Genomic DNA, 15,963 nt, shown 5'->3' with positions numbered 1-15,963 from the left:
TTGTGAAATGATTTCACCCATATTTCGAACATGTCATCAGGGTGTTAAGAAAATATTATATACCGAATTTCATTGAAATCGGTATAGTAGTTCCTGAGATATGGTTTTTGGTCCATAAGTGGGCGACGCCATGCCCATTTTCAATTTAAAAAAAAAGCCTGGGTGCAGCTTCTTCCTGCCATTTCTTCCGTAAAATTTAGTGTTTCTAACGTTTTTTGTTAGTCGGTTAACGCACTTTTAGTGATTTTCAACATAACCTTTGTATGGGAGGTGGGCGTGGTTATTATCCGATTTCTTCCATTTTTGAACTGTATATGGAAATGCCTGAAAGAAACAACTCTATAGAGTTTGGTTGACATAGCTATAGTAGTTTCCGAGATATGTACAAAAAACTTAAGAGGGGGCGGGGCCACGCCCACTTTTCCAAAAAAGTTACGTCCAAACATGCCCCTCCCTAATTGTTCAAAATTTCACTTTAATATCTTTATTTATGGCTTAGTTATGACACTTTATAGGTTTTCGGTTTTCGCCATTTTATGGGCGTGTCGATTTTGCCCATCTTCTAACCTAACTTTCTTATGGAGCCAAGAAATACGTGTACCAAGTTTCATCATGACATCTCAATTTTTACTCAAGTTACAGCTTGCACGGACGGACGGACGGACAGACAGACATCCGGACTTCAACTCTACTCGTCACCCTGATCACTTTGGGGTATATATAACCCTATATGTGACTCTTTTAGTTTTATGACTTACAAACAACCGTTATGTGAAGAAAACTATTATACTCTCCTTAGCAACTTTGTTGCGAGAGTATAAAAATAATAGGATAAAGAAATAAGCTGAATCCCAGGTATAAAAAAACAGGTTCTAAAAGATGATTTAGGAAATAAGGTTAAAATTAATCAGAGAAATAGAATAGTGCGCAACGATAATATAAAGTTATAAACGAATACTTATTTACTTTTTCAGAAAATGATGACAATAATAGGGACTTTACGAGAGAAAATTACGCATTCATACAGGACGGAAATGTAGGTTTATATAATGACTATGGGGAAGTGTTCCATATAACTAATTTAACATATTTTGAAGAGAAATAATATCAGATAAAAATTATTATTATGGTAAAATGAGGTACAATAACTTAAAAGAAGTTATCAAAAATGATGTATTTGAAATAAAAAATTGAGAAGGGCAACCAGAAATAAAACTTATAGAGACTTTGTTAGGACAATTACAAAAAGAGATACTAGACACAAACGAGGAATAAACGAGCAAGGAACATTATGGAAATGGATAGCTGGAACACCAGACCATGATGACTTTATAAAAAATACAATAAACAATTCACAACAAATTCAGAAATTTTTAAAATAATAACAGAATTAACTGACCCAGTAACTAATATTAAAGGTGATACCCCAAACAAGAAAATTAAATGAAAACGAAATCAATATGTTACACATGAACTGCAAAATTTAATAAATGCAATAACTTTTACTAAAAGTGGAATTTTAAATCCAACAATTTTACATTTTGATGAACGAAAAAATGTAACATATTACCAATACGGTATAATGACCATAACAGATTTAATGGACATTTCTAAATTTAAAGGTCACCAAAAAGGTGACATAATTATAATTTATATAAAATACCCTAAAATAGTACTAACATGTAAGTACTATGATGTAAGAACCATAGCTCAATTAGATGGTAAGCTTATTATGGACTAGAACATAATATATTGAAACAATAAATTTTTGAATATTCAAAATTGTAAAACAGAAATTTCAAAAACCTATTGTAAACTAAATAAAAAAGCACATGTTTGTCAGAAATTTTAAACAAAAAACAAGGAAAATGTAATAAATTAAAAGAAAAGAGCTTGCAAATTGAAGAAATTCAACCAGGACTGATATTATAGGCAATCAAACATTGAATGAAAGATATTTAATAACATTTGAAAAATATACTGTCATAAATAATCAAACTTATGAAAACATTGAAATAAAAATTTGGAATTATCTTAAAAATAACCATATAAATAATTTTGAAATTTTAGAATATATTGAAATAACTAATAAACTGTTAAAATTAATTAATATAAATATTTCAACAGAACGGAACAAGAACATCGCAGTCCATTCATTTTTTTGGTACACAATTTTAATCTTGGAAATACTTTTCATAACTTACTTAATACTAAAATTAAAAAAATCTCGCCAAATTCCCAAGCCAATCGAAAATACGCAATTTCATGAAATCACTTATAATGCTCTTTTGGATCAAGTATATAAATTAACTCAAAATAATGGTGAAACGGGGACGATTCATTTTAGGAAGGGGGGAGTTAACGACAACTTCCGCCTAGCAACCTTACCATAATTGTAAATAAAATTGAATCTTTGCATTTTGCAATTACACTGTCTCATAAATTAAAAATCTTAACTAACGTTTTTGATTATTTACGAATTCGATATGCTTTTTCCGTTCTGAATCCAATAATCCATTCTTATCAAAACAGTATCGCTCGCCCTCACAAGAAGGCATAACAATAACAATTGTAAAGAAAACAGAACGCTTAACGTTCTGCTGAAATATGCTGTAACAGCTAATATTGTAAATAACTCTTTCTTTGTTCTGAATTCAATCAAGCTGATGCTTACATTTCAGCTTTAGCTTTAACTTTAAGTAAATAAGACCAAAATGTATAAATATAAGTATTTCGAAAATAAAGATTTGATTTGTATCTGGCAATCCACTAGAACCACACGTGTTCTCTTTTCATCCGCGCGTTCGCGGATATAAAATATATATTTTTCTCAAAATTGCTTGTCGCGGGAATTAATTTCCGTTCAATTGCTAAATATTGGGAATGGTAGAACAGAACTGCAACCAAATGTATAGTGAATGGATCATGACTGGCTCAGTAATCAGTCGATGAATATTATACCACCAGCCTATTAATGAAGTAAATGCTAAAATGTAAGCAACAGATGAGGAAAAGCTTGCCCGCGAAGCAGATTTGATCTTGAAAAACAGATCCATTAAAAATTTAAAGCTAGACTATCTCTTCAACTTGTGGTTTTAGCTACATACATCAAATACCATAAAAGAAGTTGAAATAAATCAAACAGAAAAGAAAATCTTACGACCTCCACCAATAATGATATCTAATGATTGAGAAAACCAAAAAATATACAATATTACGAATAATGAGACAAAAAAAGGATTTACTATTAAGTTCCTAAATGATAATACATATCTTTTCATTTACTTGGCGGGACCCAAACCCAGCGCATAGCTCAGTGTAGGGGATATTTCGCCTTCTCCCTTTAGCTTGCCTTCGAACGGATGTTCTTAGGCTACCCAGAGGATACTTGGTCTAAAACCGGAAGTGGTGAGCTGCTTGAGCCACATGTAAAAGAATCATTTCTGACCACTCCTAAGTGAATGGCGATCAGAGAACTTTCCTCTCTTGCGTGAATTTCTACACATGACCCCCCATGATACCGAGAGTTGAAGAGGGAAGCGAGACGCATTTGCAGACAGAAAAAGGAAGAGGCCGAAATGCGTGAGTAGGAAGTGCTTGATAAGCTGGTCGACCGGGGTAAGGCTCGAAAATTCTACGAAAAAATGTTGCGCCTAACAGAAGGTTTCACGACCGGAGCATACTCTTGTAGAACGCCCAAAGGTGATTTAGTGACCGATGCCCAGAGCTTACTAAAATTATGGAGGGAACACTTCTCCAGCCTGCTGAATGGCAGTGACAGTTCAATGCCAGGAGAGGGCGAACCCCATTCCCCAATCGATGACGATGGAGCAGACGTTCCATTGCCCGACCAAGAAGAAGTTCGAATAGCAATTACCGCAATGCAGTGAACGAGGGCAAGACGAAATATCTCGTGTTATCAAAAAAACAATCGTCGCACTGGTAACCAGGCTCTCACGTCGCTCTTGACAGTCATAACTTTGAAGTCGTAGATAACTTCGTCTACCTTGTAACCAGTATAAACACCACCAACAATGTCAGCCTGGAAATCCAATGCAGGATAACACTTGCTATTAGGTCCTACTTCGGTCTGAGTAAGCAATTGAGAAGTAAAGTACTCTCTCGACCAACAAAAACCAAACTCTATTCGTCACTCATAATTCTCGTCCTGCTATATGGTGCAGAGGCTTGGACGATGACGACAACTAATGAGTCGTTGCGAGTTTTCGAGAGAAAAGTTCTGCGAAAGATTTATGGTCCTTTGCGCGTTGGCCACGGCGAATATCGCATTCGATGGAATGATGAGCTGTATGAAATATACGACGACATTGACATAGTTCAGCGAATTAAAAGACAGCGGCTACACTGGCTAGGTCATGTTGTCCGAAAACCACTCCAGCTTTGAAAGTATTCGACGCAGTACCCGCCGGGGAAGCAGAGTAAGAGGAGGACCTCCACTCCGTTGGAAGGACCAAGTGGAGAAGGACCTGGCTTCGCTTGGAATATCCAATTGGCGCCACCTTGCGAAAAGAAGAAACGACTGGCGCGCTGTTGTTAACTCTACGCCAATAAAGAAGAAAAAGAATACATATAAAATCAATACATCAGACTCTAATGATTATAGAAAGTTAACCGAAACTCTATCTACACAGAATTTACCATGGTTTTCTTATTAATGTAAGCAATCTCGACCAACTAAGGCAATCACTAAAAATTTACATAACTCAAACGAGGTAGAGACTATAACATATCAGACCTTCATAAAAAAGATTCAAAGCTATAAACGCAGTCATTAAGGTGGAAAACGAAAAATCCGCTAGATATGTTTCTACTTACTTTCGATGCAAAAGAAAATATAAATAACATACATATATGCAATAAAAACCATATTGCATTCCGTTGTTGTCATTGATTCCGAAAAGCAGTCACAGCTCATACCACAATTCAAATTGTGTCAATCATATAGGCACACTCACAACTACTGTGGTGACAAGCAAGATGTGTGAAGTGTGCGGGAGTAAGCAAAAGACCATATAGTGCTAAAAACCTAATCATCATTAACCAAAATGTTGTAACTGTGGTGAAGCTCATCCTGCTAACTACAGAGAATGCCTAGTTGCGAAAAAATATTCGTGACCAAAGGACTGGTACAAAAAGCCGACCCACATCCTAAAAGCTCGGTTGACCGAAATGCCAAAAGCCTTCCAAAAAACGCAATACGCCAACCAGTTGCTGAAAATAAAGTTTCAACAGCAATTGGGCTAACTTATTCGCAGGTTGTAAAAGAGAACACTTGGTTCTTCAAAAAGCTTACAAACCAAAATGAATTTGCCATTGCGCTTAAAAAGATGCTTCATAAGCTCGGAAAAGCAGTACAAAAAAAATTTATAAATATGACAATATTCTTTAAAATTATGCTATGGATCGCAAATGACCTTAGTAAACACCAAAATGAGCTTGAAACAATACTCGTTACTGAAAAAATTGACGTTCATATGCATAATTTCTGAGACCCATTTTAGCAAGCAACCTTACAATTAATTCAGAAACTTTGAAATGTATCATACAATACTTCCGAATGATTGTGCACGCGGCGGAGCTGCCTTATTATAATGGCGAAGCAACATAAAACACCAAGAAGAAAAACGCATGTCTACAGAAGAATTTCAACTTCCAACTTATTCCAGTGTGAGAGCGCCTCAAAATGATCGGTTTTTATAACATTTTCCATTATAGCCAGATCGTACAAAATATTAATTTTTGGACACTTAAATTAAAATGTAAATATAAATTAAAAAATTTCTATATAGAGGTCGTTTAATATATGGACAAACTATTTATGGCCAGAACTTATTGCTAAACATCAAAACCTCCTGAACTCGATCAGCTGTCAGCTCTCTCACTTCTAATGAGAGATGAGTTGGACATCTCTTTATCTCTGCTATTAACTTTTTTGTATGGATGACTTAGCCGACATAATTATGTTGGCTTGTCATAAGCTGTCATAGTTTGTATATTGAACTGGAGACATTGCCAGTTCATTGCTTTTTTTCATTCATAATTGCTATGTTTTTTCCAACAAAAAGTAGTTGGCAATAGCGACAAAGTTCATTTTGATAGATAAAAATGTAAACGAACCTAAATTACACATTTTGTGTTTTAAATTCAAGTTAAACTTATTACATATATGGACATTTGTTAAAATTTTTTTGTGTTAATATCATCAAATGAACAAAATAAATGTACACCCAACTCTTCTTCAACTCTTTTTTTACACGGTAGATACGTTCCACAGAAATCCGTGTAAAAAAAGAGGCGTTTCCTTTCCATATCATCTGAAAACCGTGTAAGATGAAAAAACAACTATATTTACTTCGAAAATCCGTGTAAAAAATTTTTCATCATTTCAGATGTGCATTCAAATTGTATTCATATGGCATTTTATTGGTCATTAAAACTTAAAATACATAATTCATACAGGTGAAAAATTGGTAGATTAAGCAAAAAAGAAAAAAAGCTGTTAATCCAGAATTAAAACCGAAAAATTTTAATAAAAATAAGGAAACAATATTTACATAGCTACATAATTATTCGTCGCTACTTGATAACAAGCGCAACTGTTTGCGACGAACTGAATTACGGTCGGTATCATCGCTGGAGATATCCATTTCAGCAATGTAATGGCGAAATTCTGTAACCAGTCCCTATTTGAGACATTTTGAGGTAAAGTCTCAATTTGTGACTAGTTACTATTCGCTAAACAGTCTCTAGCGTTAGTCTCAAAATATTGCCTCAAATTTTAGACCTGATAGTTAGCAGGTCTCAAAACTAAAAGAACTCTTGTCTGCCATTTTGAATATACTGAATAGAGGTCTTCATAGATATTAATCAATTGTCGATTTTTTATATTTTGTAAGCAACTCAAACACGAAAAAGTTAAAAAATAAATCAATTTTACATAAATTTCGTAAATCTTATGAAACAAAGTCGACATATATTTTTATTTTTATTGATAATTATGTTTTTTGACTATGTTATATAAAATTTAATATTTGTTATCGACATATTTATTTTCATTCAAGTGTAAAAACATCTCTGAATAACGAAATGTAATAAATTTTGTGACTGACACTTACAGAAATGCAAAATCGTCTCAACTTTCAAAAATTGTCTCTAACTTAAAATCTCAAATTCAGAGACTTGAGATTGTATCACATTACAGAATCGCACGGTAAATATCATGCGAACAAAATGTGTAGGTAAGAGTTATCGAATAAGTTGATTTCCCAGTTACTACTATGTATGTTCACTTCAGCAATGGTGCTAAGTGTGGTAAAAACAAAGATAACTAGAAGACAGTGATTTTGAAACCGTTCTAGATTAAAAGTTTTTTACAAAAACATTTTTTTTTTCAACCGTGTAACTTCAAATCCGTGTAAAAATAAACCATGTAAAAAAGAGTTTGGTGTATACATATAGTAATTCAATATCCCGTTTACAAATTTAAGAACTGAAACTAACCTTTTATCTACATCAGACATTTTGAAACAAATTGAATATCAGCTGACTGTTCCCGCCCGCATTGCTAAAACACTTTGTTTTTAAGCGAAAATATGAAATAAGCTAGGTGCGTTTTATTTGTCCATTATTTAGCTATTACCTTGTAATGTCAAATAAAACACGCTTATTTAAAGCTGTTCAAATGACTAGGTACAATAAAATGTCTACTGCAACACCAACTTACTGGCCAACAGATCGACTTAAAACACCAAATCTTATTGATTTTTTCATTACCAAACATATCTCTTCAAATTATATGTACCCCGAAAACGGTTTGGATATGACTTCTGACCATTCACCAATATATTTAACACTACTCGAAAGTGTTGTTATTAAGAAACCACAACTTACGCTTCAAGGTATTCCTTTATCAAGTACAACATTCTCTAAATTTGAGATTTTACATAGAAACATTTTTTTTGTGACTCGAGACGATTTTTCAATTCAGTACGTGAAATTCACAAAAATCTCTCATTTAGAAACGAACAAATCTAATCAGTTATCAAATTTTGTTACTTAGAGATGTACATACATATGTATGTATGTATAAAAAACCTCAATGAATATAAACATGTCGAACAATGATGAAACCTTTCATAATGCAGGCAGAAAGCATATTTACTAACAAAATTAAAAATAAAATGTTGACTTTGAATTACTATAGTTACAAAATTAATTTGAAATTGATTTATTTTTACCTGTTACGTATTTGGGTTGCTTGCAAAATATCCATGGTGTTCTCTATAAATGAAGTGTACGTACATAAGTATGTATATTCAAAATGGCAAACAACAAATTTTACTAGTTTTGTGATCACGCTTTCATCATATCTTTAATATACATACGTTTCTGTTCACGCGTTTGTTCTTGCTTATTAATCTTTGGTATAGCATGTTGGTACAAATCTAACAACATATCTCGAATTGTTTCATGGTATTCAGAGGATCCACGATTTTTTAATAACGTTATTAACTGCATCTTTACACATCTTCTTACTGAACTAGCAAGTGAATCTGTTAGTGTTGGTGGCAGATTTGAGTTGAGATGTTTGAAGGCTTTACAACTGGTAGCATGAGGCTTTTGCACAATTTCGCAATTGTACAAAGACTGCCAGTGCAGGTTATATAATTTACCGAGGATGTGTGGCTGCATGAAATTTCAATAATATATCAATTATATTTAATACTTTCAACTTCCAATTATTTGGGTTTTCTTGTTCTGAAAAGATTCTAATTTTAATTAATATCGCTCGCTATCCTAATCATTTACGATTCCTCAAATTTTCTTCGATGGCGATGCAATGGCGGCAATTTTTAACGGATTCATGGTCAATATGTGCATCTCATTCTTACTCTTACAACAGAGTTTTCCATTTCAAAACAAAAAGTTAGATATGTATAGTAGTAGTAGTAGTATAGGAGTTGAAACTTTCCAAAGGTATTTGTAAATTGGTAACCCCCGTCTTGTAGTGTATTGTTATCATGATTAATGTTATCCCTGATGTTTCAAGGAGAGAGCGGAGACCCTGGGTTTAGGATAATAAAACGTTTATAAAAATAAAGTAGATAGATCAAAATTGAAAAAAAAATAATTAATTGAAGTTCAAATGGAATTGAGATATGCGTCCGTAAACAGGTCGTGGAAGGACTACCCCGAGGTGGAATTTTCGGAATTATATAACAGAGTAGACGACTATGAAGTATATGGTGTCGAGGCGCGATATATTTTTTTGATGACTTTGAACGGCGTTTAATTGAACAGAAATCGTGTTGTGGTTACCCACTGTTCATGCAGCAGAATCTCTTCAATACCTCGTTTTGTAAATTTCTAAATAAAATTGCACAAGATTTAGCATATACGTCAGCATCAACACGTTCTTTTCGTGATTTCTTGATTTGATCTACATAAATGCTGTACGTAAGTTCTGTTTTGTAAGAAATTCTGAATGGTTGTCTGACTTCTTTCGTTTTCGCTACATTCAGAATCCATCTATAAATATAAAGGAAACTAAAATTAGTTCAATTTTTCGTTCAGACTCCAAAAATGAAAATGAATGAATCTATTGCTAATCACTTCTGCACACTATGTAACATCCCCAACAGCATAGAAGCAATAGACGCCAAACATGTTGAAATTATGAAACCACCTGAAACGGACTCATATTCAGCTCTACCACGCAATCCATCGTAGCGAAGCTACGAGTACGAGTGTCCGCTACGGAAACGCATAATTTGCTGCGTTCTAGAGAGGAACGCAAGTTCTTCAAGATCGTCATCTATAACTTTACTTCAATAATTGTCTTCGGGTTTACGTTTTTAACTGAGGGAGGCTATCAGCTTGTAGTGGGTAAAGGCTTCGTAATTCCAATGGCTCACTCAACATTTTGTCGCATCTTAAAAGATGTATTGGAATTGCTGCAGTTCCATTTGTGCGCTCAGTGGATAAACCTTGAGTAAAATAACGGTAAAAAAAGAGAATCGAAAGGGATTTCTTTCCGAAATACGGATTCCTAGGTTGCGATTTTGTGTGTAGACGGGACACATATAAAAATCGTTGCTCCAACTAAAGAAACGTTTCTTTATTATAACCGCAAAGGATACTTTAGTATCAATGCCATGATTGTGAGTTTTTTTTTTTTTTGGTTCAATATCATTTTATTTATTAAATCTGCTTTTTGTTTTAAAAGCCTAGCAATAAATTACAATATCTTAAATATATTTAAAAACTAGATACGCTCAAGCAAGTGATTGAGCTGTTTTGGTGATACATTGATCCTTAGTACGCTGGCATATATTTTCTTTTAAGGCGTGTTTGATCGCAGGAATGTATTAACCAAAGGGTTTGGGTGATCTCGGAGTTTAGATATATGTATGTATATTTAATTCTGCTGTCTTGTACTGCCTTCTTTACCATAGAAATAACAAGGTCTTTATGGATATTTTCATTACGCATGTACCATGGTGAACACGTGATTGATCTAAGCGTTTTTGATTGGAACCTTTGTATTATATCAATTTTAGTTGCACAGGTCGTACCTTACAGTTGAATGCCATACTTCCAAATCGGCTTTATGACCGCATTATATAAAAGCACTTTGTTGTCTAGGCTAAGTTTGGAGTTTTTATTTAATAGCCAATTGAAATTTGCAGCTCTTATCTTCATGCAAGTTATTATACTAGATCAGTGATGCCCAAACGCTTACTACCAAACTGTGTGCTTGTGTTGGAGTATGAGAGAGCTTGCTGCTACACCCAAAAAAAAATGCAAAACTTTAGTAATAATTATTATAAAAAAAATTTGAAAGTGATTCGACAACTTTTACAAAATTGTGAAATTAATGAAATTCCTTATTAATTTTTTATCAGTTACAAAAGTAAAGACAATTCACGTGTCAAACAGAAATTAAAATTCAAAAAATTTTAAATATTGAATTTATGTTGAAGTTTTCACCCAAACGACTGTATCAAAAAACTAAAAATCAATAATTTCATGGTTTTGAACCAACTTATCTGAATCTAGTTCGGAGCCGCAAAACTTTATACGAAGTAAGTCTTCAAGGTGCCGATCGCTAATTTTATTTCTAGTATTTGATTTTATTAATTTCAAAGTGGAAAACGAAACTTCGCAACAATAAGTAGTTCCAAACATTGAAAAGAGTTTCCACATTTCGTTCTTTGATTTCGGATGAAAGTTGTCGTTCAGATTTTTCCAAAACTGTTGCCCAGTTTCACGAGGCAACAATAAATCACGTTGCATCTTTTCTAATTCGGATTTTAAATCTAAACTCACCCCAGAAGTATTACACCCAGTAGGGTCGTTATGAATTTCAATAATATGCTTAATTTTATAAATATCATGAAATCGGTTATGAAAATTAGTCTGCAATATATCAAGGATTGGTTGATATTCTTGCAGACTTGCATGGTTAGAATATTTTTCTACAATAAACCGTGTTCTTCTTAGAACAGTGAGGTCGTTTTCTTTAAAATTATTAATAAGCAAGCTTAATTTATGGTGAAATTTTTGGCATATAAATAATTCTCTAGAACTGCCCGTTACCGATTCATAAATAAAATGGTTTCCGCTATAATGCCTTTTAACATAGTACTCCCTATTTCGTTCAGTTATGTGTTTACAAACTAAACACTCCGCATTATCGAAAAAGTTTTCGAAAAACAAAAACTTAATCAGCGCGCATACAAATTACATGCGTAGCAGTCAACAGTCGTTGATCAAGTGATTTTCAAATGCACATTAATTTTCCACAATGTATAGAGAGCGCTTAACTAATACGTGTGAGCGAATCTGTGAGAGAGCAATAAAGTCGGCCGCCCGCGGGCTAGGTAAAGCGCTTCACTGTACTAGATATACATATGTTTTCTCCACGCAAGTCTTTATCTAGGCGAATACCAAGATAAGTTATAATACTTCATTCGCTTGGGGTACTAAAATATGGTTCATTTTTACTGCCGGACACATTTTTGGTCTTAACGAAAACGTAACATGCTTACACCTTTGTTCATTCACATTTATATGTCAGTTGGCCAGCCATTCTTCGACCACCCTTAAGTGCTCGGCTAATATTCTTGATGTTATTATGCGGCATTTGTTACGGCTCACTATAGCTGTGTCGTCCCCAAAAGTTGAAGTTAATACATTGTTAGCTGTTGGATGATTGTAAGTTTGGTGACAAATTCACATTTCAAACATCATAATCAATGTTTTGCAGATATGTGACAATAATATGTAAATAAGAATCACTTCTCCCACATACGGAATGTCAGCAATGCTCGTTAATTTTGTGAGAAAAAGTACCTTGATGGTGAACGAAACCCTTGGCTTTTGGGTATTATACTTACATACATATATGATACAGAAATTCTCAACACGCCTTACAAATTTTCAAACATCAAAATCGTTTTATATTTGTACAAGAGATGCTGGATATGCCCTACAACCATGGTTATTGACACCATTCCGTACCCTCTCTCAGGAAGCCCAGAAGAGAAATGTAATAAAATACATGCAAAAGCAAGAAATATTGTAGAAAGAACAATAAATGTCTTTAAAAATCTATTTAGATGTATTTTGGGGGCTCGTAAGCTTCACTACGAGCCATGGAAGGCATCTCAAATCGTTTGTATTCACTATCGCGTAAATGATGAAATTTTAGAAATAATTCGGAACCAAATATTTTTAAAGAAAATAATGAAATTTTTTCATCAACTTATAATGATGCAGCTTCATAAATTTAAGAAGCTATATGTTCAACACTTAGAATATAATATATATAATAATGTCCGAAATAAATATTAACACAAAATATTTACACAATTTTATTTAAGTATTTATTTAATTAATTATTTTTTAATATGGCTAGCAATTTTTTTTCTTCCACTTCCAACATTTGATGTTTTATTGAATCCTTAGCAGCTATCAAATTCTCCATACCTATGTTGTGCCTTTCAATTTCTTCCACGTCCGCTTTCTTCAAGTCGTTTTGCTTTTTAAATGCTCTGCCTAATCGTCGATTACCTGAGTAAAGATCGTCCAACTTATCGTGAACATTTTTCTGAAATTTTTTTTGAAGTGAAGGTTGTTCTTTTATTATAATAATTCGGCTGAACATGTATCGGGTGGCCTAGGAGTACGTATAGGCAGTGCTGGACTGCAGGTCACTGATGGCATTGCCAACGTCGGCTGCCATAGGTAAGCCCATGCTCACTGTATTTTCAATTCCACTTGTAATCGTCTCTATTGCCATTAGTGTTATCACCGCTTCCTCAATTCGTTGAAATGGTGCTGCATATTTCTGCCGCCACCAGCAGATCACTGCTCCTTAGTATTACAACAATAAAATTTACAACTTTAATATATTACCTTCTTCCAGCTGGAAATATCCTTGGTAGGCGGACCAACACTGTTCAGTTCCTGGGCCATATTATTCCAAAAAGCTGCCGCTTCTTCTTTAGGGCACTTGGCAAAACCCTGCGCCATTTCAGGTTTTTGCTGTAACAGCTCAACCATTAGTGCAAATTGCTGCTTGGTGGTAATTACTTTAGACTTGTGGAAATCGCATTAAAGATTATTTTTCTCTAATCAAATATTTTATAGTTTGAATTTACATTCTTAGTTTTTTATATTTATTTCTCCGCAAGCAAAAATTGTCGCCTAAAAATTCCGACAAAATTCACAATTTGACGTTCCGAATGTATTCAGTTAATGCCACGCCACGAATTTCGAACTTACGTTCGGAACTGTTCGAATTGCTTGATATCAGTTTCGTATCTTTCACGAAAAAACAGCCTACGATGGATTGCGTGATAGGGCCAATTATTACAATTATAAAAAATCCTACTCTATTGTTATGATGTACAAATAAGCATCCTCCCCCAGGCATCCACACACACACCACACGATCACACCACATCAACTTCACAACATTGAGACGCACCTTCACCATACCCACGTCACAAACCACCAAAGCTTACATTCTACCCTACACACTAACCAACCACATCACACCAGCTGATTCCACACACAATAGAAAAGAAAAGGGGACCAAAAGGACAACTGCAACTCACTTTGCTTTCAATATTAGCAGCAACCAGTACGCGTGTGCGAACCATTTTTGAACGGCGTTTTTTTCCATCCTCCAATTTCAACATTTTTCATCAAGTCGGAGTTACGCGTGTGCGAACATTTTTGAACGGCGTTTTGTCCATCCTCCAGTTTCAACACTTTTTCATCAAGTCGGAGTTCCGCGTGTGCGAACATCTTTTGAACGGCGTTTTTACCCATCCCCCAGTTTCAACATTTTTTTTTCCCGAGTCGGAGTTATCAACCGCTACAAGCATTTCTTTAAAAGTGAATTTTACCTTATTGTTCATCCCGAGTCGGAATTATCAACCGCTACTCATTTTACAAGGCATTTTTTAAAATTGTATATAAGCAAAATACAACCGCAATATAAGTACCTATACTAGTGCACGCGTATGCACATTGAAGCAAGTCCATTTTTCCAGTTTTTATAAAACCAAACTTGGTGGTCATCGAGAAGGTGAGTGTGAAGATTAAGAAGGCGCACTTCGCCGCAAAGGGTGAAGTAGTGAAAAATACATGGTCCTTCGAGCCAAAAAGAACGGCACATTGGTGAAACGGTAAAAAAAAAAAAATGTACATATATATATACATATATATACAGTATAATCCGAATATAACGACCTCGCTTACAGCGTCCGACCGCTTTTAGCGACGTAAACGCAACTTAAAGTTTGGTTTTAGTACAAATTTTTGAAAAAAGCATTGCTTAAAGCGTCACCGTTTTTAGCGACATACCGGCTTTAGCGACGTAATTTCACGAAATTTTAAGATAAGTTTACTGGTTATAACGACGACGCATGCTTTTTTTATTAAGAATGAATGTCGCCGATCAGTTGCGAAATCAATAACAGTAAAGTGCGGAAGAATGTTTTTATGTCTTTCGCTAGTAGATAGCTATTTACTTATGAATGTATTTCGTAAATTTTTGTAAATCAGTCTCGTCTTCAACGTATAAATGTCAGTTAGTTAGTTATTTTTTCGCGGTCAGACAATAAGAAGATGCGCCGCAATGAGTGCTCTGAAGAGAAAATGTTTTTCTATTGAAGAAAAAGCTGCAATTATACATCGCTTAGAAGCTGGCGAATCAAATGCACTTCTTGCAAAAGAGTTCGGTGCTCGTCATTCCACAATATCTACAATCAAGAAAAATAAAAGCAAAATTGAACCTCTATTCAATGAAAATGTTCTTAAAATTAAACTTGTGAGAGTTTCGAGTCAAGATGATGTAGATAAAGCATTATTGCAGTGGTTTAAAGTGCAGCGTAATAAGGGTATACCTATAAATGGGCCTATACTACAAGAAAAAACAAATGATTTTGCTAAGAAGCTTAACATTTCTGGATTCGAATGCTCAACAAGTTGGATCAGCCGATTCAAAGTGAGACACAATATTATTGCAGGCAAAGTTGCTGGTGAATCTCTGTCAGTCCAAAAGAGTGATGTGAGCGACTGGTTAGCAAAAGTTTGGCCAAATTTGAAAGCCCAATTTAGCGATGATGAGATTTTTAACGCTGATGAAGCGAGATTATTTTATAAGTTGACACCAAATCAAACTTTATAATTTAGAGGAGAAAAATGTTTAGGCGGAAAGCTGTCGAACGAAAGACTAACTGTGCTAATTGCAGCAAACATGAGTGGTACAATAAAAAGAAAATTGCTTGTAATTGGAAAGTCAAAGCGTCCAAGATGTTTCAAAAACGTACGGTCGTTACCTGTTGATTATGTTAGTAATAGCAGAGCCTGGATGACATCTGATATTTTTACGAAATGGGTGCGTGATTGGGATCGTGAACTCAAGAA

The 15,963-nt window shown here is 34.3% G+C and overlaps 1 protein-coding gene across 1 annotated transcript; it reads right to left on the bottom strand.

Annotated features, from left to right (window-relative positions):
- Positions 1-12,947: 12,947 nt before the first annotated feature.
- On the bottom strand, positions 12,948-15,276 carry LOC120780064. The gene is made up of 2 exons (XM_040112340.1): positions 13,441-15,276; positions 12,948-13,372 (listed from the first exon to the last, which is right to left on the bottom strand). Exons 1-2 carry the CDS (start codon positions 13,585-13,587, stop codon positions 13,202-13,204), a joined length of 318 nt encoding a protein of 105 aa, XP_039968274.1. The 5' UTR covers positions 13,588-15,276; the 3' UTR covers positions 12,948-13,201.
- Between the last annotated feature and the right edge of the window lie 687 nt (positions 15,277-15,963).

This window comes from Bactrocera tryoni, unplaced genomic scaffold (genome assembly GCF_016617805.1).
Source record: "Bactrocera tryoni isolate S06 unplaced genomic scaffold, CSIRO_BtryS06_freeze2 scaffold_133, whole genome shotgun sequence".
Lineage (NCBI taxonomy): Eukaryota > Metazoa > Arthropoda > Insecta > Diptera > Tephritidae > Bactrocera > Bactrocera tryoni.
The sequence above is the reverse complement of the archived record's forward strand: the minus strand, read 5'-3'. Positions and strand labels throughout refer to the sequence as shown.

What these genes read in the sequence shown, in the direction of transcription:
- LOC120780064 (XM_040112340.1), bottom strand. Translation starts at nt 13,587, where the DNA reads ATGGTTGAGCTGTTACAGCAAAAACCTGAAATGGCGCAGGGTTTTGCC. An exon ending in ATATTTCCAGCTGGAAGAAG is followed by an intron (nt 13,373 to 13,440) that starts GTAATATATTAA and finishes TGGTGGCGGCAG; the next exon opens with AAATATGCAGCACCATTTCA.